The sequence below is a fragment of the Carcharodon carcharias genome, chromosome 16 (assembly GCF_017639515.1).
Source record: "Carcharodon carcharias isolate sCarCar2 chromosome 16, sCarCar2.pri, whole genome shotgun sequence".
Lineage (NCBI taxonomy): Eukaryota > Metazoa > Chordata > Chondrichthyes > Lamniformes > Lamnidae > Carcharodon > Carcharodon carcharias.
In genome coordinates this window covers 86,772,503-86,798,067 of record NC_054482.1, presented here as the reverse complement: position 1 = coordinate 86,798,067, position 25,565 = coordinate 86,772,503, and the positions used below count along the sequence as shown (strand labels likewise).

Sequence of the window (25,565 nt, the reverse complement as noted above, 5' to 3'; positions counted from 1 at the left end):
CTGTGACCATCTTGTAGTTTGCTTAGGCATTGGCCTGGGGCCTCCTGTCTCCCTCAGCTTGGGATCTCCTGTCTCCCTCCCTCTGGGGTCTCCTGTCTCCCTTGCCCTGCAGTCTCCTTGCCCCTTTGGTGCTTTATTGGTGGTGTTCCCTTTTTTAAGGTCTGCACTCTTCACAATATGGAGATTAAAACACTTGTCAAAGGCTTTTGATATCTCACCAAATGTGGATGAGAATTCATCTACGCCTTTTTTTAAGATTACCTCATCCACAGATATACCAAACAAGTATAAAAGCATATTAATTTAGACATCTTCTGACTTCTTGCATAATCCTGATGTAATCCTGTAGTCTAAAAATTTTTTTCTCCAAGACACCTAATTTTGGGTCTGGTTTGGTCCCTGCCTTAGCACAAATTGGTCTGGCTAATCTTAATTTCCTATCCAAGGCCATTTTTCATAACAGGTGAGTGCCTCTTTAAATTATTATTTTTTCTTCAAGATGGCTCTGCAGCAGCAATTTCTTTCTCTTCTCTTTGTACTTCTCATGCTTATTGGACCTTAACGGGCTCCCACAGTGATCACGGGCCCAGATCTTTAAATTAAATGACTTTGCAGGAAATCTTTAAAACAAGTCGCTTGGGCTAACTACATGCTGTTTTAACCCTGGAACTCAAATGGAAGGTGATTTTCAGCTCTGCTTGCTGTTTTAAAAACTTTTCTTTTTATTCAGTCAAGTTCATGTTACGGCGCTGTCTGTGAACCCATTGCTGCAGCTTTCTTCCAGCAGTGCTCTGGTACGCTAGTGACAATCCTGACTGCTGCCTATTTTAAAAGGGAATTTCTGTCTTTTTACTGTATTTTGCTCACCCTTCTTGTGATTTGGCTAGGTGCGTTCATTCAGGTTCTTCTTTTCTTCTGCACTGTGGATCCTTCTTCTGCCTTTCAGCCTTTTTACTTTCTTGAATTTTGCTCAATCCTTTGTGGTCTGGCTAGTTCCCTTAACTCTGCCACTGCATTCAAACAGGCCTAGCATTAGATCTTTTTTAGATGATCTCCAGCTGTGTCTTCAATTTAGGCCAAATTCGTGCAGGTCAGACTGAAGTTTTTTTTTACCTTTTCATGCTTTCAGAATTTTGGGGCCCATTCTTCACTCCAACCATGTTGCGAAGTTGTTTGATTTCTCAATAAGTGGTCTGGAAGCTTGTATGTTTGAACATAAACTGTTTATTGGTAACCCATAACTGTATACATATCCAAGATACAGCCCTACATGGGTGCTGTCTCCATGCTGGCTCCTGCTAGACTCTACTATGCACAGTCTACCATCATGTGACTCTCTGCATCACCATGTGGGTGGTACTATTTCCCCAGTCCTACATTAACCCTTACTCTGCCTGAGCACCCTAAATTCACCCTTATACTACACCTAAAGGTGCTAAAAACCAAACCAGCCGGCACTTGAAGCAATAACAAACATTTTATATAGTTTGAACTTGAAAAGATGATTAACAACATCTCTCTGAGTATTTAGCAGTTAGTTGACAGCAAATACTTCATGGCAACAATGATACTTCCGCCTGATGCAGCCTTTGGTAATTCTTTTAGAGAGGGTGTTCAGGTATGACAACAGTGGAAAATTTCACCTTGTTTAGTCATTGGGTGTTTTCCATTTGGCAAGCAGTATTTTAGTCATTGCTGCTAGTTATCAACACGGCCACAAACGAAAATTGTAGTGAGTGTTTATAAGGGCAGGGATTTGGCTCTCAATTCATCCGCATCTCATTTCCCCTTTCAGGCAACCTGACTGTGCAAAACTGCACCAGAAGCAAGCCTCACATAGATGATCTAAAGGGCGAATATATTTAGTGTAGACATCTTGTGCCATCCTATGGCTGTCATGTGATATTACACACACTATGCTAACTAAAGGCATTGGGAAGGATGAAAATTCCGAAGTTAAAATATTCCTTTACCCAATGGAATCCAAAATGTATTTTTTATTCATCTACTTTACATAAAAAATGTTAACTTTGATTTCTCTAACATCAGCCTGGCTCTGCACAACTAAATAGTCTCATGGAATTCAAAAAGAACAGTACGCAGGCTAATTGCCCATGATTTGCTTAGGCAGTCTGTGTTATGGATTCAAACTCCACTTGTCCACATGTATTGATAGAAGTCAAGCAGATATTCAGGCTTTGCACACTTCTCCAAGGTGCATACCTGCAGTTGAATGGTCGAGCAGCCCAAGCACCTGACCCCTAATTTGATGGCTGCTGAAGAGGAGGTGATGCTGCATGAAGTACTGAGACTAATTCGACCATAGATATAGTTATAAATAATTAGCAGAGATTATTAAAAGCAAATTTAATTGAGGCATTTTAAAGTTGCAAGTTTTGATTGGTAAGTTGATATTCTTAAATTATCAATCATCCACTTTACAAGTGGGGAGAATGTATACAAGGAATTTCTTTACCCAGACAGTCATTGAGACATGCTATGGGTCTGCCACAGGAAATGACTGAGGCATAAAATGATTGCCATTTTTAAGGGAAAATTTTGTTAAACATTTGAATCAATGGGAAAAGCACAGGTTAGTGAGAATATTATGGACTGCCATCGCAGTCACCGGAACAGAAATTATAGCCTCGTTCTGTGTTATAAGTGTTTTGATTCTTTGGTTCCATCCCATAGGACGGCATTGCAGCAAGCATGCAAGGAGATGAAGACAGGCTTGAAGTCACAGCTGTCACTGACTCCGCCTGCCTTATGCTGAGTTGTAGATGTCCTAGCAACACATTGTAGAGCTTTGTACCTGGCTGTCTCATGATCAGGACCCTGTGAAGGCAATTTGCAAGGGCCTGCAGATCTGGTTAATGGGTATAGCCAGGTTGCTGGTTGTTAATTACCCTGACATTTAGTGCTACTGAAAGCATGGGATAATATGATTGAAAGCAGCCATCATATTTAATCAAGCATTGACAGACTTGATGCCCACATGTCCGTCCTTGGCCTGCTGCAATGTTCCAGTGAAGCTCAACGCAAACTGGAGGAACAGCACCTCATCTTCCGACTAGGCACTTTACAGCTTTCCGGACTTAACATTGAGTTCAACAACTTCAGACCATGAACTCTCTCCTCCACCCTCACCCCTTTTTGATCCTCTTCTTTCAAATATTCATTTTTATTTTTTTAATTTTTATACATATTTTTCCTCACCTATTTTTATTACTATTATTTTTAAAATTTATTTCCATTTTTATTCTTTGTTTTATCCCCACATTTTAGCCTATTTCGATCTTTTTTCCCACCACTGTCCTCTCCCCCCACCTCACCCCCACCAGGACCATCCATTACTTGCTCATCCTGCTTTCTATCCTTAATGTCGCCATTAACACATCCTTTAGCCAGTACCACAACCATTAACACCCCTTTGACCTTTTGTTTATGACATCTTTTGCAATCTCTCCTTTGCCTCCACCTATTGCTGGCCTTCAATTCAGCTTCACATGTTCCAACACGTCCCCCCCCCCCCCCCCCCCCCCCCCCCCCCCCCGCCACTTAAGCAGTATATATTTCACCATATTTTACTTCTCTTTAGTTCTGAAGATGAGTCGTACAGACTCGAAATGTTAACTCTGTCTTTCTTTCCACAGATGCTGTCAGACCTGCTGAGTTTTTCCAGCACTTTCTGTTTTTGTTTGACAGATTTTAGTGTTACCATTGGGTGCTGTCCTAGCTTCCTGTGGGAGTAGAAGTCTCTGTATTCTCCAGTCATCTGTCATGCAAGGTATATTCAGCTGCCCCTGCAGGTTTAGGTGTACAGATACTAGCAGCTGGGCATGGAGCAATGCTTGTACAGCCCCATTTTCCCGATATCCTTCCAGAGGTCTTCCTCTTCTTCTTAACACCTGGCATCCACACTGAGAACAGCTTGTATTTATTGTTAGAATTTTCCTGAGTCCAATAGTTAATCACATCTGAATGTGATTATCAGAATTTTAATTGTGTTAACATCAATTATTGGCCAGAACAATGGAAGTAGAAACTATAGCAGTCACACTGGCTAAAGATTTCCTAACATTTATATAACATTGAAAATGGATCAAGGTATTTCACAGAGGTGCAATCCGTCAAAAATGGATGCTGAGCCAAGGGAGAAGACTGCAGTTTAAAAAGGGCATTTAACAGGTTAGCATTTTGAAGAAGCAGAGAGATTTTGTGAGGGAACGGATCAAGTTACAAGCGGGTTGACAGCTGTTTTTAACTACCCACCCACCCAGTTTCTGGAAGGTGGCAGGGTTACCAAGTACCCCTCTAAACTTTTATTTGCACTGTGGTTGAGGTGACATGTAGTGACTGCCTTCCTCTTTGCTTACTGCACCACCTTCTGCTGAGGCTTCCTGTCTTTGGTGCTAGAGAGATTGTCTTCCTTTGCTCTTATCAGCGCCAACAGTAGCTCCACAGAAGCTGCTGAGAACCTTGTCATTTGATCCCTAATTCTGCTTCTCCTTCTGGTTTTCAAAGACTCTTTGTCATCCTTTGCTCTATGTTTCTGGATGTGTGAGCAGATGCTACCTTTTAACTGCTGTGGCTAAAACCCTACTTCCCTCCCTCCGAGTGTGAATCAGCAGTCAGGCGCAGGAATCCAACTAGTAATGAATATAAAATCAGGGGCAACCACTGGAAAATACTGTCCGTTGCTGGCAGTATTATGTGAGCAGTTCGAGGCCTGCTGTACCATGGTTCCGTGGCTCAGGGAAATTTGAGTTTACAACTTCTTCAATATTCCTTACTTATTCAGTAAGCAAGCAAGCATTCTGCACACATTAATGTTGGTGAATTACTGGATCTCCCTGCCCCAATTTCCATATTCAAATGGATCTCCTACTATTTTGGCAGAAGTTCCCGCTGATTACACCAGGCTTGTCCAACCAACATCTCACAGGCAACTTTGTGGCTGACGAAGCCATTCTATGTGACCCCTGGAGCCACTGTTCAAAATGGCAATAAGACAGGTAAGTTTAGAAGAAAATTCTGCAAGGAGCTGCATCTCCAATCACAGGTCTTTATTCTCTCATGTGAGCCTATCAGCAGCAAAGGTGGGAGAGAAACAGGCTGTGATTGGAGAAGCAGCGAACACCAGTGGCAGTAAGCATGCTGGGAAAAAAGGGTTTTTGTGGGAGGGTGAGAGAGAGAGATTGCCAGGGCCGCAGGGGAAAGTGAGATGGCTGGAGCCACAGTGGAAGGTGAGCCTGCCAGGGCCACGGGGGAAGGTGAGACAGTCTGCCACTAGGGTTAAGGGGGAAGGTGAGCCTGCTGAGGCCGCAGCAGGGAGGTGAAAGAGTCTGCTGGGGCAACGAGGGAAGTTATTGCCAAGGAACAGGCAGAGGAGAGAGAGTCTGCCATGACCACAGGAGGAGAGACTACAGGGGCCCAGTGGTGAGATACTGCAGAGCCTGGGGTTGAGGGGTGGGGAAGAGACTGACTGGTATTTGTGAAAGAGAGTGTGAGTGTGTGAGAGTGAGTATGTGTCTGGTACACTCCGAGTCTCAGGATTCTCACTCATCCTCATCTCCACAAGCCAACAGACATTCACACCCACTCATGCTGTGGGTGAAGGTGTGAGTGAGCACCCTGAGACTGGGAGTGAGCTGGACACATGCAATCTGATGCTCTCACACTCTTAATGGTCATCTTCATTAATTACTCATTTTTTAAACAGTATCCATTTATTGCTTTGAACTGCTTTATTTTTGCTCAGTAAGTTGTTTCATTTCTTCATACTGAACTTTTTAAAAAAAATGTATGTGTCTGTTCTAAATTTGCTCATCAGCCCCTTGAGTGAGAACCAGATGGAAATATAACCCCCCACCGCTGCCCTGTACCCCCCCCCCCCCCCCCCCCCCCCCCCCCCCCCCCCCCCCCCCCCCCGCTAAAAGGTTGGACAAGCCTGTACTACACCAATCTCTATCAGAAACACAAACACCACAAAATATGGTCAGGGATCAGTCAACAATAACAATTTGCACTGTATAGCATCTTTAGTGTAGCAAAATGCCGCAAGGTGCTTCATGGGAGCCTTTTTGAACAAAATTTGACACAAGCCATGGAAGGAGAAATTAGCACAGATGATCAAAAAATTGGTCAAAGGGTTTTAAGGAACATCCTAAAGGAGGAGATAGAGGTAGAGAAACAGAGGTATAGCCATTGAAAGGGGCACACAAGTGGTTAATAAAGCAGACAGCACCCTAGGCTTTATCAATGGGGGCACAGAATACAAAAACAAGGAAGTTATGGTAAACTTACATTGCTGGGAAGCCATATCTTCAAGGATTATATTGTCTTTTAAAATTTGGAAGGACATTGCATTATTTGGACACTTGGGAATTGACCTGGATTTTTAAAAAATTCATAAGTTCCCCTTGGACAGTGAGCACGCATGCCTTTTCCAAGAAATCACATGAGTTCAGGTAAATGACCAGCATGGCACTTGAGGCGGAGAGCTATTTGCTTACTTGAACTGCAATTAATTTAATGGCTGGGGAGAAAACTGTTTTAAAGGCAAAGGCTCTGGTGATTTACTAGATATCACCTGATGAAAATGAGGTTCAGGTTTTGAACTTTTTTTTTGATATCAGTTGGGAAAAACCCAAAAAAGGGAAAGCTGCCCAACTCATGTTCTCCTTACCTTGTGGAAATACAGTGTGGTTATCGGTATCCAGCTAGGAATCCTCATCTCAGTGGTACTTTATTTTTATTCATTCATGGGATGTGGGTATCACTGGCTAGACCAGCATTTGTTGCCCATCCTTAATTGCCCTTGTTCAGAAGCGATTTTAAGAGTCAACCACATTGTTGTGGGTCTGGAGTCACATGTAGGCCAGATCAGGTAAGGACAGCAGATTTCTTCCCTAAATTTCTGAATTTTTAAATATCTGAAAAGGAGAAATGTTGGGAGAGGGTGACAGCGAGGGAGTGGCAATACATGAATTGCAAATTAGGAGAGCCACCACACATACAATGGGTTGAATGGTTTTCTGGGCTGTAACAATTCTATGATTCTGTCTGTGCCCTTGTAACTGAAGTCCTTGTACCTCATAGCATTGGTCGCCATGTCCTGCCAGTGGCAATCAAATCCACTGTGGCCTTGAATCTCTTGACTTCTGGCTCTTTTCAAGGATCTGCTGCAGATCTTATTGGCATCTCAAAAATGGTCACATACCACTGCATCTTGCTGATCACTGGTGGCTTCTGTCAGAGCTGGACAGCACATTCATTTCGTGACACACAAGTCCTCGGGCAACAGAGGACATTGGGTTTTGCCTCCATCACTGGATTCCCCCCAATGCAAAGCATCATCAATAGCACTCATAAAGCCATAAAGTACACATCTCCTGGTCACTGAGATCCATCAACAAGGGGTTCCATTCCCTCTTCATCTAACTGGGCTGCAACCACAGGAGCTTCCTCTATGCATGTGCTTGCTTTCCTGGCTGTTGCCATGACTCCTTCATCCTCCAGCAGTCCAGGCTGCTTCAGATCTTCACTTCAACTCATAAAAGTGTGTAGATGGATCCTTGGAGAGAAGGAATTGCCTTTGAAGACACCCTTCAATGGGAGCCCCCGAGCAAGACAGGAAGGCTATAAAACCAATGCTACCTGCTCAATAGGACAACTGTCGAGCAGGCTATCTAGCTTCTAAAGATGCAATTACAGTGCCTGAGCCAGTTGGATTGTGTCTTCCAATGCCCTGCTGCAAGAGTCTCAGTCGTTGTGGTGGTCTGCTGCGAGTCCATAACATGACCCTCCACAGAGATGTGGACCTTGAGGATGGTGAAGTCCTAGAAAGAGACATTTCAACTTGGGAGGTGCAGGAGGGAAGATAAGTGTAGGAATTGAGGCAGAGGGAGATGACGCTGAACAGACGTGCCCTGCTACTTGGTGAGGTAGCCTCCGTCACCCTCTGTAAAGAGCATCACCATCCTCTCCCTCTCAGCCTCCAGGATTAGGTCCCGGTCAACATCGATGAAGCGAGGGGCAGCATGTCCAAAGTGCCCAGCCTTTGTCTCTCCTGTGATATCTCACTTCCCTCGAGTGCTGTGGAAGGCTTTGGCACAATCAACTGATTTCTCCTTTAAGACCACCTGCAGCAAAAGTGATGGCTGCCATGGGAAGTCTAAACGAGAACAAACTCAGCTCCAATTTCCCACCTCTGTGGCACAAAATCAGACTGGGGCAAAAAATCAAAATTGAAAATTCATTATAAACACAAATGCCTCTTTAATTAACCAATTTCATGTATTTCACAGTCATTAATTCTTTCATTCATAAAATTGTAAAATTACATTTAATGCATGATTTAATCCATTCCAGGCATTTGTTCTGTTCTTTGAACATTCACCTTAGCCTCAGCAACACAACACACAATGATGCTCTGGTCTACTCTCAGGGGAGTCAGTATTTGCTCCAAAGAGCCAGGCACTGTTAAAGAGACCGCATCGGATTAAGAAGCATCTCATAGGAACAGAATTGCGCCAACTACAAGACAACCGCACAATTGCGCCCTCCCCTTTAAATTTCCCTTTAAGGGGTTCCCATTAAGTTGGGCGGGTTTTATGACGTCGCTGTCGCGCTTGCTCAGCTTCTCGGGCTCGGCGCGCGCTGTTTTGAAGTTTGTTCGGTTTGTCTGTTGCCGCCGCTGTCGTTTGATTTCTGAGAGTTTAACTCGGTTAATGCGAAAGAATGGCTCAACATTTCGGGCGATTGAAAGTGGGACTTATTGTTAAAATTCAACGTAGCAATGGTAAGGAATTATTTATTTTCAACCGAAGGAGTATAACTATTGTTAAACTAAATGGACTGATTTTTTTAAAGCGGGGTTGGCTTTGACTCTACTATATTTGAGTTTTGCTTTCTTAGGGGGGAATCTTCTTACCGTTTCTTACTGTCGGTGGGATGAAGAAAAGTTAAACGAAATACAAAAAAAAAGCGGCGTGTGGGATGTTGCGATGCACATGCGCGCTGAGGCAGTGGGTTTTTTGAATTGCCTGCCTTGTAGCGCCTGGATCCCTCACTTCCCGGTGCTGATTGGATGTCTGGAGCATTGTGACGTCGATGCCGGCACGCTATTGGACAATGTTTGCCCATTGATTGAATCACCGCCGTTTGAATCGGCAGCATGTGTTCGGAATAGGGGAATAAATAACTTGTGGAGGCAGTTGTAGTCACTCCCCATGATACTTGGCTCTTGTTTGAAGTCATTTAAAATCTGATAAGTTAAGTTAATATTAACTAAAAGGTACTCCAGAAAATACTGTAGATAAAAGCAAAATGCTTAACATGGGCTAATTCCGACATTGCAGTTGTGACTACGCTTCTTTATCGGTTGTAAAGCACTTTGAGATTTCTGGCGGCCGTGAAAAGCGCGTTGTAAATGCAATTCTTTCTTTTGGTCTGAAAATATGCAGATTTAACTTGCGACTGAACGGTTACTCTTTTTTCAGATGTAGGTGGAACTCTTGTATCTTGGTATCATTTTATACTTTATTTTCATGGTAAACAATTTGGCACTTCATTCACAACTGCATAAAATGTTTTCTTTAATTTAGCTCTCTCCTGGGAGAGGAATGAGCTTACAGTATTCATAGAATCATAGTTTATGGCACAGGGAGAGGCCACTTGGCCCATCGTGTTCTCGCCAGCAGAAAAACGAGCCACCCAGCGTAACCCAACTTTCCAGCATTTGCTCAGTAGCCTTGCAGGTAATGGCACTTGAGGTGCATATCCAGGCACCTTTTTAAATGAATTGAAGGTTTCTGCCTCTACTGCCCTTGCTGGCAATGAGCTCTGGACCCCTACCACCCTGTGGGTGCCAAAAGGTTTTCTTTGTCTCCTCTCTAATCTTTGTACCAACTGCTTTAAATCTGTGCCTCCTAGTCAATGGCCTCTCCGCTAAGGTAAAGAGGCCCTTCTTATCCAAGTTCCTCACAATTTTGTATATCTGCATCAAGTCTCTTCTCTTTCCCCCCCCCCCCCCCCCCCCCCCGGAATATTGTGAGGAGAACAACCCCAGCCTATCCAGTCTTTCCTCATAGCTGCATTTTTCCAGTCCTGGCAACATCTTTGTAAATCTCCTCTGTACCCTTTCTAGTGCAATTACATCCTCTTTACTGGAAACGACATGTGGAGTGCTGGAATTGACCACATGAGGTTAAGGTCACATGCAGCTAGAAGTAATGGAGGGTATTTTAGTTGCCTTCAGCTTGAAAGGGTTGGATCTTGATTTGGACAAGTAATTTTGTTTTTGGTAATTGAAAGTTGGCACATGCATAGGATAACAAGGTGGATAAGAGATAGCCAGAGAGTGATGGCTGAATGATTTTTAAGTTAAAATATATAGATTGTGTGTGGGTGGTCGGAGGGAAGAGGTTGTTAAGTTTTTAGTAACTTCAGCCCTGGCCAAAAAGTAACTAGCTAAGGCATTGTGTGGTGACTTTTGATGTTGATGCAGAGAGGTGCATAGGACAGTATATTTGGAAGCAATAGATCAAAGGAGTTATTTATTAAAGTAATTTTGAAAAATATTAAAGATGTAGTCTTGGAGTAATTCATTAGAGTGAATGGATGACTCAAATCCATTTGTTGTCTGCTTTGATATTTTATTTTAAAGATGGAAGTTAAATATAGCTATTCACTTGGAGCATCCCTGTGAGTCAGTTGGTAAATGGATTGACAAATGTGGAATTATGCCTTGAAAGTTGATATCCCAGACTCCTCCATCACTTGGGTGTGTCTGGTTCCAATACCAGGACAGATTCACTCACGGTGGTGGAACAGTGGTGCACGGTTGGGGAGTGGAGTGGAGTCCTGGGAGTGTTCAACATTGCCTTTTGACCCCTTGAAGTCTCCTGGCATCAGGTCAACCATGGGAAGGAAACTGCCTGATTGCCTCCTTCAGCACTCCTGCTGAACACCACTTGGAAGCAGCACTGAGGGTAGCAAGGGTACAGAATTTACTGAGTGGGGAGTTTCAATGCCCATCATGGAGTGTTTTGGTAGCCCCACTATTGACTTAGATGGCAGAGTCCTGAAGGAGATATCTGCCTGACTGGGACTGGGTGGCAAATGGTGAGAGAACCAAGACAGAAAAAAAAAACTTGACCTCATCCTTGCCAACTACCTGTCACAAATGCATCTGTCCAGGACAGTTGGTAGGAGCGACCATTGCACAGTTTTTGTGGAGATGAAGTCCCGTCTCTACACTGAGGATACCATCCATTGTGTTCTGTGGTACTCAGCTAAGTGGAATAGATTCATAAGAGAGCAGCTCAACCAGGCATCCAAGTTGCAGTAGGTCATCATCAGCAGAATTGTATTTAACTGCAATTTGTAACCTTACTATATCATAGCCATCAAGCCAGGGAATCAACCCTGGTTCACTGAGGAGGGCAGAAGAGCATGGCAGGATCAACTGCAGGCATACCTAAAAATGAGGTGACAACCTGGTGAAGAAATGGGCGGTAAGTAGCAGGAGCAGCATGCAACAGATAAAGCTACAAAATCCCACAACCAATGGATCAGATCAAAAATCTGCTACATCCAGTTGTGAATGATGTTGGGCAATCAAATAACTAACTGGGAGAGGGGGCTTCACAGACATCCCTATCCTCTGTGATGGGAGAGTTTTGGGGGGGTGGGGAGGGAGGGGCAACACATCAGTGCAAAAGTCAAAGCTAAAGCATTTGCAAGCATCTTCAGCCCGAAATGCTGAGTGGATGATCCATCTGGTGCTACTCCTGAAGTCCCCAGTATCACAGATGCCAGTCTTCTGCTAGTTTGATTCACTCCATATGATATTGTGAAATGCCTGAAGGAACTGGCTTTGGGCCTTGACAACACCTGAGCAACTGAAGACTTGTGCTAGAACTAGTCACAGTGTTCCAGTACAGCTGCAACACTGGTATCTACCTGGCAATGTGGAAATTTGTTCAGGTATGTCCTGACCACAAAAGGCCAAATCCATCTGACCAATTACTGTCCCATCAGTTTACTCTTTATCAGAAAAGTGATGGAAAGCGTCACAACAGTGCTATCAAGTGACACTTACACTGCAATAAATTACTCAGTTTGGCTTTGGCCAGATCTCCTTGTGGTCTTGGTACAAACATGGATGAAAAGAGCTGAATATCAGAGGTGAGTGTGTGACTGTCCTTGACATCAAGACATCATTTGACCAAGTGTGGTATTAAGAAGCCCTAGCTAAATTGAAGTCACTAGGAAATGGGGCTGTGCAGGGTGTGGAAACCTCTGAGTCATACCCAGCAAAAAGGAAGATGGCTTTGGCTGTTGGGAGGCCAGCCCAACCATCTTCAACTGCTTCATCAATGAGCTTCCTTTCAACATAAGGTCTGAAGTGAGGATGTTTGCTGATTGACTCATGACTCCTCCAAGACTGAAGCAGTCCATGTCTACATGCAGCAAGAACTGGGCAACATTCAAGCTTGGGCTGATTACCTGGCACTTAACTGGCATGAATGTTACTTGCCATTACTGACCATCTCCATGAAGAGAGAATCTAACCATTTCCCCATGACATTCAACAGTATTACCAGCAGTGAATCCCCCATTATCAATATCCTGGGGATTACCATTGACCAGAAACTGAACTAGACAAGCCACATAAATACTGTGACGTCAAGAGCAGGTCAGAGGCTGGGAATTCTGCAGCAAGTAACTCACTTCCTGAGTTCCCAAAGCCTGCCCACCATCTACAAGGCACAAGTCCAGAGTGTGTTGGAATGTTCCCCACTTGTCTGGTGAGTCCAGCTCCAACAACACTTGAAACTGGACACCATCCAGGAAAAAGCAGCCTGCTTGATTTGTACCATATACACCACCTTAAACATTCACTCTCTCCACACTGATGCACAGTGGCAGCAGTGTACCATCTACAAGAAGCACTATGGCAACTCACCAAGGCTCCTTCAACAGCACTTTCCAAACCCGTGATTTCTACACCTCGAAGGGCAAGGGCAGCAGATACATGGGAACATCACCACCTGCAAAAATTTCCTCCAAACCATACATTATCTGACTTGGAACTATATCATCATTCCTTCACTGTTGCTGGGTCCAAATCTTGGAATTCCCTTCCCAACAGCACTGGGGGCATTCCTACAACACGTGACTGCAGGGATTCAAGAAGGTCACTCTCCACCACCTTCCCAAGGGCATTTGGCATAGACAACAATTTGGCTTCATGAGCCTCGCTCAGATCCCTGTAAAATAAGAAATTGAGCCATGCAGACTAGGGATGCCTTGAATTCTATCATTAACCTGTGCTGAGTTATCCCATACTAGTATAGCTGGAAGCGATACTGTTAGCAAACTCTATCTTTTCTTTTTAGGGGATCTCCAATGAGCTTGTCTGTAATTAGAGTGGGCATCGGGGGAGTCTGTCCGTATTTATACTCTTTCTGAGTCAACCAAATAAACGAAAGCAACAAAAACAGGGGTAACATAAACACAGCCCATAAGTTAGGTCAGCTGTAAAAAAAAAAACCAAATACCAAGTTTAATGGAAAGTTACAAACATCAAATCAAAATGTGATTAAAGGGGTCGATAAAGCACCCCAGCCCCCGCAGTGCCCACCGGGCACGGAAGGCCTCGATGGTGCCGGCAGACACCACGTGCTCCCTCTCCAGGGACACCCGGCTGCGAATGTAGCCGCGGAAGAGGGGCAGACAGTCGGGTCGGACAACCCCCTCGATCGCCTGCTGCCTGGACCTATTAATGGCCAACTTGGCCAAGCCCAGGAGCAGGTTCACGAGGAGGACCTCCTCCTTCCCGGCCCCCCCCCCACCCCCCTCCACACCGTCGATCTTTTATCGAACATAATGCTAACTATTTATAACATAGTCTACACGAGGCTTTACATGGAACTATCTCTCTCCGTGCTCTTATGTGATCCTATGTCATTGATGTGAACTATATATTTAACATTAACCCTTTGACTATAGCTTATTAATGTCTTATAATTTGGTGCCATCCTCCTCCGTATTGGTTACCACACCCTTGCCACCACCTAACACTCCACAAATTTAAAAGTGTTTTTGATTAAATTATGAGCCAGTGGTCACAGCAGTGATTCTTGTGGAACAACATTTCCCACTTTCTGCCATTCTGAATAAGTATCCTTTACTCCCACTCTGCTTTCTGTCTTGAAGCTAGCTAGCAATCCATTTTGCCACTTGTCTCCCGACTATTGTCTCCTGGCTGTTCTCTGACATTCATTAGTCTATTATGGAGCACCTTATGAAAATCCAAATAAAGTACATCTATTACCATTGTCTAGATTCAGCCTGAATCTAGAATAGCTGGGGCGGCTGATGGAGTTGAAGCTGGATTCATGTCTCTGCCACCTAGTGGCTCTGATTGTCAGTGTGGAGGAAAAATGTTTGTGTAGTGGTAATGTCACTAGACTAATAACCCAGAGGCCCAGGCTAATACTCTGGGAGCATGGGGGTCAAATCCCATCAGCAGCTGGTGAAATTTGAGTTCAATTAATTAAAAAAATCTAGAAATGAAAGCTAGTCTTGGTGACCATGACAGCTATCATTGTTGTAAAAACCCAGCTGGTTCACTAATGTCCTTCAGGGAAGAAAATCTGTCATCCTTATCTGATCTAGACAGCATGTGACTCCAATCCACATAATTTGGTTGATGCTTAAATGCCCTCTGAAATGGCCAATCAAACCATTCAGTTCCAGGGCAATTAGGGATGGGCAATAAATGCTGACCTTGCCAGCAATGGCCACATCCCATGAAATAATAAAAATGTTGAGCTGAAATTTCAATTTCACAGGGCTTGCAGGTAGCTAGTATAGAAATGGCATTCAAGTTAATGGCACTGGATATTGTCATACATTTAGGAACTGAGCTCTGCTTACAGATCTTGAAGAGGAAGGGACCGATGAAAGTGGCATCTCTGCAAGGGAGTGGAAGCTACATTGGGACGAATGACAGCTGAAAGTACAGCTGTAGAGATCCTTGGCAGGGGAGAGGTGATGGGAAGAATGGATGGTTAAGTGTGAAGATGGAAAAGAAGGACAATGTGCCATGTTTGACCACCGTCGTCTCTGATGTAATTGTGATGGAAGCAGGATTGAAACAGGGTAAAGTAAACATGTTGGGTGAATAGGAGACAAAGGGTATTTGAATGACATGGTAGTTTGAGGGAATTTAATAACTGAGGTTGAGAACTTTAACGGTGTGATAAGTCCTTTTTAAAGCAAGGGCAAGGTTCATGTTGGTACTGAGCAAGGAGGAAACATTTGATGACAAGTTGAAGCAGATGGCAGGCTTTGTGGGGAAGTTGAGTTTCAGGGCTGTATGTTTAGATTTCCTTATGTTTTAAAAATCGAAGTTTGATTTTTATATTAAACCTTTGTAAAAATATATTACTGTATTTTACTGGTTGTATTATTACCATACAAAACATTGTTGCAAGTTTGAAATTTAGGTTCATCTATCAAAAAGGGCATTAGTTCAAAATAAACGGCATTAAAAACAGCACAAACTGGCATAGGCCATTCAAGTCTATCGAGCTGCTGCTTCCATTCAGTTAGATCATGGGTGAACTGTACCTCAATGTCAATGCCAGTCTCTGCTTGCTATTCCTTGATACCCTTGTCTAGCAAAAATCTGTTGACCTCGGTCTTAAATTTCAATTGATCCAGCATCCACTGCTTTTTGCAGGGGAGTGTTCCAGATTTCCACCGCTCTGTGGGAAAAAAAAGTGCTTCTTGATTTCAAACCTGTACTGCATCCCACCCCTCCCCCATCTCTCCTGGAGTCCTTCACCAGATAAAACAGTTTTTCTGTATGGTCCCTGTTCAATTCCTCTTAACGTTCAAAAAGACTTTGATAAGGTGCCCCAGAATCTCCTAAACTCAAAGGTATGCAAACTGTGTTCTGATAATTTAACCTTTAAATCCTAGTGAGTTTGTTCTATAATTCAATCTTACACCCACCCTGTGCCCATGACTGAATGTAATACCCCAAGCAGGGTCTGACCATTTCTCTGTACAAATGAAGCATCACTTTCTACCATTTTTATTCCAATCCCTTTTGAGGGGCCAACATCCTGCTGGTCTTTTCTGTACCTGCCTACTAGCTTTGTGTATATGATCATCCAAATACCTTTGGTTCTTCAAAACTCCTAATCCCTTGTCATTAGGAAAATATTCCAATTTGTCATTCTTGGATCCACAGTAAATGAACTCTAACTTTCCCACATTAAACTCCATCTGTGATGGTTATGTACATTTGTGCCTACTTCATCCACTCTTGGCTGATGTCATCTGCAAGCTTTATTCATTCCTTCATCCAAGTCATTTAATAAATGCAGTTAAAAGCAGAGGACCTGGTAAAGGTGCCTGGGGAACACCTTCCAATCAGAACACCCCTGTTATCTTTATTCAGTCTCCTACCTCCCAACCAATTGCCAACCCAAGTCACAAGGTAGCTTTGTTAATAATATCTTGTAAAGAATTGTATCAAATACTTTTGGAAGCCCATATAAAATCATCCATAGGCACTTTTGTATCTGCTATGCCTGTGACTTCCTCAAAATAATCAACTAAATTAGTCAGGTATAACGTGCCCTTCGCAAATCCATGCTGACTCTGGTCAATTAATCCTCGCTCAGTCATTCAGGTCTTGGAGCTGGGAGACTTTGCCATATAAAGCCTTTGTAGATTCCAGTAACTTTCCCATAACTGATGTTAAGCTGATAGGTCTGTGCCTAGATGGTTCCTCCAACCCACCTTCTTTCTTAAATAATGGAATGCCATTTGTAATTTCCTGAATCCGTAGGACCATAGAAAAGTTACAGCACATAAAGAGGCTATTCAGCCCATTGTGTCTGCACCAGCTGAAAAATAAAACTAAAAAATTAGCTGCCCGTTCTTATCCCACCTTCCAGCACTTGGTCTGTAGCCTTGCAGGTTAAAACACTTCAGGTGCAGATCCAGGTACCTTTTTAAATGAGTTAAGGATTTCTGCCTCCACCGCCAAACTAGACAGCAAATTCCAGACATCCAGCACCCTCTGGATGAAGAGGTTTTTTCTCAAGTCCCCTCTAATCCTTCTACTAATCACCTTAAAGCTGTTCGCTCCCACGTCCCAGCAATTGACCTCTCTGCCAGGGGAAGTGGGTCTTTCCTGTCTACTCTATCTAGGCCCCTCATGATCTTGTACACCTCAATTAAGTCACCCCTTGGCCGCCTCAGTTTTAAGGAAAACAACTCTAGCCTATCCAATTTTTCCTCATCGTTGCAATTTTCAACCATGGCAACATTCCTGAGAAACAGGACACATATGAATCCTTTCTCATGGAATATGGTGTCAAGGGCTCTGAGTGTATGAGAAACCCTACAACTGGTGACCATTAATCCACTGTCATCACAGGCCTAAGGCCTAACCCTCTATCTCTATGGGGTTGATACGTGCAGTTTAACTAGCACAGCTCTAGTGGGAATCACTTTGGATATTTTATCCCTCTTGCCATAGATACAGGGCCTCTCCCAGCAAGAGAACTCAATGTTGATAAGAAAAATAAAATGGGACAGACCTCTCTGCTGACTCTTGCCCATAAAGACATTCTCTGTATAGGTGGCTCTTCAGGGGCTGCTCCTGGCCTCTTTGCTGGCTTTCTGGTCACCTCATCCCACTTTATTTTTTCTTTCTCTCTTTTTCTGTTTCTCAGCTTCCCAGAAGATGTTTTTTCTGTAGCTGGAAGTTTTCTGTAGCTGGAAGTTTTCTGCATGGTGACAGCAGGACAGGGCAGGATAACTTCTCCTTTACCCCAAATCACAGGTTCCCTCCCTCCTGCACTTGCTGCTCATCCAAACATATTCTGTCTCTGGAGGAGCAGCGAGATCAGAAGATCGAGCGAGGTTTTGGTTGTTAGAGATCAATCATCTCTGTTCCAGGGCATCACTGCAGGAGTTCCTTGGGGTAGTGTCCTAGGCCCAACCATCTTTAGCTGCTTCAACAATGACCTTCCTCCTGTCATAAGGTCAGAAATGGGGATGTTCGCTGATGATTGCAGTGTTCAGCACTATTCATGACTCCTCAGATTCTGAAGCAGTCCATGCCCAAATGCAGCAAGACCTGGACAAGATCCAGGCTTGGCATGACAAGTGGCAAGTAACATTCATGCTACACAAGTGCCAGGCAATGACCCATCTCCAACAGGAGAGAATCTAACCAATGTCCCTTGACATGTAATTAATTGCATTACCATTGCTGAATCCCCCACTATATCAACATCCTGGGGGTTACCATTGATCTGAACTGAACTGAACTAACCATATAAACACTGTGGCTACAAGAGCAGATTGGAGGCTTGGAATCCTGCAACGAGTAACTTGCCTCCTGACTCCTGAAAGCCTGTCCACCACCTACAAGGCACAAATCAGAAGTGTGATGGAATACTGTCCACTTGCCTGGATGAGTGCAGCTCCAACAACACTGAAGAAGTTCAACAGCATCCAGGACAAAGCAACCCGCTTTGGCATTCCTTCCACAAACAGTAAAGGAATCAAGGGTTATGGGGAAAAGGCAGGAAAGTGGAGTTGAGAGTTAGCAGATCAGTCATGATCTCATTGAATGGCAGAGCAGACTCTGGCCGAATGGCCTACTTATACTCCTATGTCTTAATGTCTTATTCACTCCACCAATGCACTGTAGTGTGTACCATCTACAAAATGCAAAGGAGGAACTCACCAAGCCTCCTTAGGCAGCACCTTCCAAACACACGACCACTACCATCCGGAAGGACAAGGCAGCAGACATATGGGAACACCACCACCCTGGAAGATCCCCTCCAAGCCACTCGCCATCCTGAATTGGAAATATATCTCCATTCCTTCACTGTTGCTGGGTCAAATTCTGGAACTCCCTCACTAACAGCACTGTGGGTGTACCTACACCACATTGACTGCAGCAGGTCAGGAAGGTAACTCACCATCATCTTAACAGCATTTGGGGATGGGCAATAAATGCTTGCCTAGCCAGCGATGCCCACACCTCATGAATGAATTTGTTAAAAACTGATTGGAGGAACTCCAAGCAGTGAGCATGGGAGAGACCGAATCTGTGACTGGAGAAGCAGCTCCTCATAGATTGTCTCCCATTGTAGTGTCCCCTCCTTCCCCCATACCTTCAACCTTTAGTCACACCTTCTGTATCTCATGATTAACCTACGATCAGCTACAACTCTTCACAACTGCGCACTTCAGAATAGCAGGACCATCTGTTTCATTGATGTGGAGTATGCAGTTAACTTTTTTTCATTTGTGTGTCCCTCTGATTTTGGTGCTGGCTAGCTGTTGAATCTCCATTCCATCATATCCTGTCAGCATGACATTGCTTGATTTCAGAGCATTTTTCTTTGGGTAACCATTTTCTTTCAAGTTATCAGGGAAGATCTTCTAGCATAGTCTGAGTGGGATGATGTTGCTCTGCTCTGGTATCAAGCTTCAGTCTCAGATTTGAGATTGTGGGTTTATATCTCCTCATTTTCCTGATCTGAATGTTTGTGTGAATTTCTTTTCTGAGAACTCTCACATCCAGACATTTCATGCAATTATGATTCTTGTGTCTATTGTGTCCTCAAACTCACCATCTTTCTGTGTATGGAGCTTTTGCTTTGTTTTCTTTCTCATTCGCCTTGTTGCTCTGCCTCTGGTAATTTTTTAAAATCATCTTTCTTTGTTCTGCACATCTTTTCCCAGTGACTTTACACAAGCTCTGTAGTTTGATCTGTATGCAGGGCATTTCCTTCTGGCAGTGAACTCATGGTCATCCACAGCTGTTGAAGACCTTTCTCTCTCCCCGGTGTGCATTCTTTTGTTGCTGTTCTGCTGCATCAAGCCTTTTCCTTGACTTAAGGTTAGCCATTTGGGGTAGTCAGCATCTTTATCTGTCAACTCGTGACTTCATGTATTCTGATTTAGTATCTACACCTTGAGGTGCTGTGAGCTTGTCCTGTCCAATCAGAGATTTTTGTACCCCGGTGTGCGGAGCTTGAAATGAGCTGATCTACCAGCCTTTCACAGAATATCACAGTGCAGAAGAGGCCCTTCTGCCCATTGAGTCTGCACTGACACGTGAGAAACACCTGAACTACCTACTTAATCCCATTTACCAGCATTTGGCCCATAGCTTTGAATGTTATGACGTGCCAAGTGCTCATCCAGGTACTTTTTAAAGGATGTAAGGCAACTGCCTCCACCACCCTCTCAGCCAGTGCATTCCAGACCATCACCACCCTCTGGGTAAAAAAAAGTTTTTCCTCACATCCCACCTAAACCTCCTGCCCCTCACCTTGAACTTGTGTCCCCTCATGACTGACCCTTCAACTACGAGGAACAGCTACTCCCTATCCACCCTGTCCATGCCCCTCGTAATCTTGTACACCTCGATCAGGTCGCCCCTCAGTCTTCTCTGCTCCAATGAAAACAACCCAAGTCTATCCAACCTCTCTTCATAACCTAAATGTTTCATCCCAGGCAACATCCTGGTGAACCTCCTCTGAACCCCCTCCACTGCAATCACATCCTTCCTATAATATGGCGACCAGAACTACATACACTACTCTAGCTGTTGCCTCACCAAAGTTCTATACAACTCCAACATGATCTCCCTACTTTAGTAATCTATGCCTCGATTGATAAAGGCAAGTGTCCCATATGCCTTTTTTACCACCCCACTAACATGCCCCTCTGCCTTCAGAGATCTATGGACACACATGCCAAGATCCCTTTGTTCCTCAGGACTTCCTAGTGTCATGCCGTTCATTGACTACTTCCTTGTCAAATTACTCCTTCCAAAGTGTATCACCTCACACTTTTCAGGGTTAAATTCCATCTGCCACTTATCTGCCCATTTGACCATCCTGTCTATATCTTCCTGTATCCCAAGACACTCAACCTCACTGATAACCACCAGGCCAATCTTTGTGTCATCCACAAATTTACTAATCCTGGCCCCCACATAGTCACCTATGTCGTTTATGTAAGTGATGAATAAAAGGGGACCCAGCACAGATCCCCGTATGTCATCTGTTTCTTTAAATTTGTTTGCTGGCTACATTCTCAATCTCATTAAGAAATCATCAACAGGCTCACCTAGTTCTTGCCTCAAGCTTTGAAATTCATATCGGTGGATCTGATGGTTTGCCCTGGTGGAGATGTTCTGAATTTCTCAAATTTGTTTAATTGTCATTCTCATTCATCTCCCAGCTATTGAAAAGATCTAAATCTTTTTTCCCCTTCCACAAAACGATGTAGCTGATTCTTCGCTGGTGCATTTTAGAAAACTACTGAATGTAAATTTGCACTTTTGTTTAAACTTAATGCCTCCACAACATTATGGGCCTCCCAACTTACTATGGGCTAGAGCTGTGCGTTCATTGTTGCAGCAGCAGCCTTTTCATTTTCACGCAATTCACTTTTTTTTTCCCTCTCTGGCAATAATTAATTTGATTTTTCTCAATCTAATTTGGCATTTTATTTTGTTCGTAGTGCTTGAATTTTGCTCCCAAATACCTGCCACAATGTTGTGGCATGTGGTTCCCAGAAGCCTGAAATAATTTTTTTTTAGACACACACTCGATGTCAACTTTGATATTTATTTCTACAATCGCACCATGTGCAGCAGAATGATACATTGCTCCTTTAGTACACAGAGTGCGGTGCAGTAGTGAATGATGTGGCATTCTGGATATACGTATGTGTGCGGTTCCTAACTTTTTGAATAATATAAGATCACAAATATTAAAATCTGCCGGGAGTGCAGTCCCAAGAGCTGTGACCTGAGCTCTTTCTTTTAATATTGTATCTGAAACTGGCAACACAGTGCAATGTTTTCCATAAATGTTGCTTTTCTGTGAGAAATTAGATCATGTAACAACAAGGCTGTTCAATGCATTTAATGTTCTAGAGGTTCAGATAATGGTTCCTTTTTAAAAAAAAAATAAAAAATGATAGTTTGGGCCTCTGCTTTAAATTCCAGCCTCTAATTGCTTCTCCACTGAAGTGGTGAGCTGTGCTGGTTTTGAAAACTTAACCTGCTGAGACACTGTTTGTGCTTTCATATTTGTTTTGGGGACATTAACCACAAATGGTAGTCGAGCTGTTTTATGATATCACAATAGCTTCCTCATGATGGCATGAAGATTATGTGGGCTACGTTGTCGGTCTGCATTTCTCATCTATCATCTTGTAATGCAACCTGAATGTGTCATCTCATTTTTTGGGGGATATATCCTGGAATAGCTAAGGTGCTTTTGAAATCTTGGTAAGTAGTTCTCTAGAATGTCAGAAGTGAAGATAAACTTTTTAAAATGTCATGAATGACGCACATTTGGTTATTTGCAAAGATGCTCTGATATTCAGTTACGGTAATTTTAAAATTTATTATATATCCTGTGGATTGAGTTGCTGAAGTAAAGCTCTCCAATGTAGGATATTAGGTCAACTTTTCTGTCAAATGTATGTAAACTGAATTACGTTTCTAGGTATGTATTGGAATAAGATTGTAGGCCTGACTGAAATGCAATTCAAAATACCATATTTGTACATGTAAAGCAGATGTACCATTTTTCAAAAGAAATATTGCTTTGAGTTGACTGAACTTCAGAAATAGATGTAAATTGAATTAATCTCACTCTCCAGTGCTTTTATCCAATATTTTAATGCACCATTCCTCAGTAATGGAACTATGTTTTTGATCAAAACTACCACTATCTCAAAACATCTTTAACATGTGTAAATGTCAGCAGGAAATTACAAATGGCTGTACCCTTGGACTTTGACTTAATACCAACTTGGTGTTAATTACTCTTTGTGGAATTTCTAAGTCAGTATTCAAAAATGTTCACTTCCGTTATACTGTTTCTACCAGGACAGGTATGAATGGTGTACATTTGGTAACCTTGTACAATTTGCACATAGTTTTACTCCACATAATGATCTCAAGATTAAAATCTGCAATGGTGAAGCAGTGCTACATTAAATGGTAAATTGCGCCAATTAGCCATAATATATGGATGAAAAGTGGGTATCTATGTGCCCCACATTTTAAGAAGCTCCAATCTTTTTCCTCTCGTAGGAGAATCTAGAACTAGTGTGTCACTGTCTGGAAATGAGGTTGCTCATTTAAGACAGATGAGATTTTTTTTTTCTCCTGAGGGTTGAGTCTTTGGAAATCTCTTCCTCAAAAGGCAGTGGAAACAGAGCCTTTGAATATTTTTAAGGCTGAGATAGGTAGATTTTGATAAGCAAGGGGGTGAAAGGTTATCGGGGATAGTCAGGAATGTGGGGTTGGTTACAAGCAGATCAGCCATGATCTTATTGAATGGGGGAGCAGGCTCGAGGAGCCAAGTGGCCTACTTCTCCAAATTTGTATGGTCAATTGCTTCACAAGTCAGAAAAAGGAGACGCAGTGGAGATGCCCTGAACATGTGTCTCGTAATGTTCTTCATGTGGCAGAGGCTTTTGCACAGAACATCCAGCATCTATAATGAAAAATGTGAGCATGATAAGGCACCTAGACAATATTGATTTAAGCTGTTGCTAAACTTCCACTGTATACTTGTTTTTGCTACAGGAGCTTGATTATGAAATTAAATCAAATTAACTGCCATGGTATTTACCTTGAATTGTATGAAAAGATTAACGTGCAATATCACAATCAGTACTTGGTCAAATACGGTTTATGCATCATAATTTCATTGCAGATTCTTGTAGCCCAGCAATGTTGAGGGAAAACCTTAGATGATTATTTGCATTTTTCTTCAAGATGCTGCAGAGCTCATTTGTCTTTTTCACTTGTGAAAGCATTGAGACATAAAAAGGAAATAAACTTGTCCATTGTATATGTTTTAATTCCTTGTGGAGAAACTTGGAAGAATTTGGCATGAAACCAGACTTATTTGAGCAGACGTGACATTGGTATCAAACCAGTTAGCTGTACTAGTATTTGTTTTTATTTTTTTTTTTTAAAAAAAGTAAAACTCCTGTTGAATTTGTGTACCCAGAACTTACCGCATATCTGTAGTAAAAGTACTGCCACGCATTTTTATTTACCAGTTAGCTGTCACACGTGAATGTATACTCATGGAGTTTTTAAATTTGTCTGTATAGTGTTGCAGTTCTAAAAATGACCCCATGTGCATCTTAAAAGCAGCCTACTTAATTTTGTTATATCTGTTGCATATTTAAAGGCACTTCTATAACCTGGACTTTGAGGGGTAAATCTGAGTACATTAGAGAATACTCTCCAAAGGGGAGAAACTGCATTCTCATCTGATGTTGGGACGAGGGGCTTAGTTAGCTTTCTCCATGCCCTGTTGTTCATTTTAATCCGTCAGCTTGGTTTCTTTCTTCATAGGGATGATACAAGATGCAAGCATAACTGAATTGTTTACGGAGAAATCTTGTGTAAGAGCTGAGTGGCTAGAAGACACCATAAGTAAGGCCAAAGAGGTAAGAAGGTCTTCTGTTAGAAATGCATATTTTAATCTGCATTCTAGTTGAAAGATTGTGATGGCCTCGTCGGCATTTTCCAGAATAGATATCAAATCATTGCTGTTTGAATTGGAAGTTGTCTATCACTGACTGTTTGTGTTACGAGTCAATTTCTGGCCAATTTTAAGGCCCAGTCTGGTACTGAAGCATTCAAACGTTCCCTTAAAAAGAATACTCTCTTTGTAGGACAGAAAAGAGACAGTGTGCCACATGTAAACTCAAGTACCAATTGAAACTAGCTTAGTCTGGTTTGATATACACAACATTAATGGCCGCAAGAGAGTGCTATTACACTCCTTCCTCCCAAACGAGGAGATACACAATGTTCAATTTATATACATTTCTTGTTTTCTGTTTATTTACAAACCCAACTTAATCACTGTTTTTCAGAAATTGGGGGAGGGCCTCACCCATCTGGCACTGAGTCTGAGGAGAAGACTTCTCCAATGAAGACTGATCTTTTGATCTTGACTTTCAGTTGAGTTTTCCACTTCACCAGACGTGTCTGGCTGCCTCTAACTCTGATTTGAATTGGTTTCAGGCACGACCTGTGTTGGAGTAGCTATTGGTGCTCTACTTGTATCCCAACCATTCAATTCATCAGACTTACTTGTTTCTGCCCAATTCACTCTTGTTCTTCATGAATTTCTGAAGGTAAAACATGACCTATATGTACAAACTTAACCTTTCCACTACCAAATATCTTGACCCAGTAAGTGCGAGGACCATGTATTTTCACCACTCTTCCTGGTAACCTCTTCAACTGCTTATGTTGATGTCCTTTCACCTTTAATCTCCTGGTTCAACTTCAGACTTCTTTCTCTCACTCTACCCTTATCAGGACTCCCTTTTTTTCTGCCTAGTTTATTTGTCATCATCCAACTGTGCTAAAGCTGCCTTCTACGGAACAGTTCAGCTGGCATTCTACTGGTAGTGAGGCTTGTATGACAAATTAATAAAAAAAT

The 25,565-nt window shown here is 42.8% G+C and overlaps 1 protein-coding gene across 3 annotated transcripts in view; it reads left to right on the top strand.

Moving 5' to 3' along the window:
• Window positions 1-4,912: 4,912 nt before the first annotated feature.
• The window catches only part of kif2c (kinesin family member 2C), a 95,170-nt gene continuing 74,517 nt past the window's right edge, over window positions 4,913-25,565 (top strand). The window contains exons 1-2 of one of the 3 annotated variants that reach the window (XM_041207884.1): window positions 4,913-5,018; window positions 24,464-24,558. In XM_041207884.1, coding sequence (XP_041063818.1) covers window positions 24,466-24,558 — 93 coding nt within the window. In that variant the 5' untranslated portion in view covers window positions 4,913-5,018; window positions 24,464-24,465. Of the gene's footprint in view, window positions 5,019-8,610; window positions 8,807-24,463; window positions 24,559-25,565 lie in introns of those variants that run through there. The other 2 variants (XM_041207883.1, XM_041207885.1) reach the window with 2 other exon arrangements.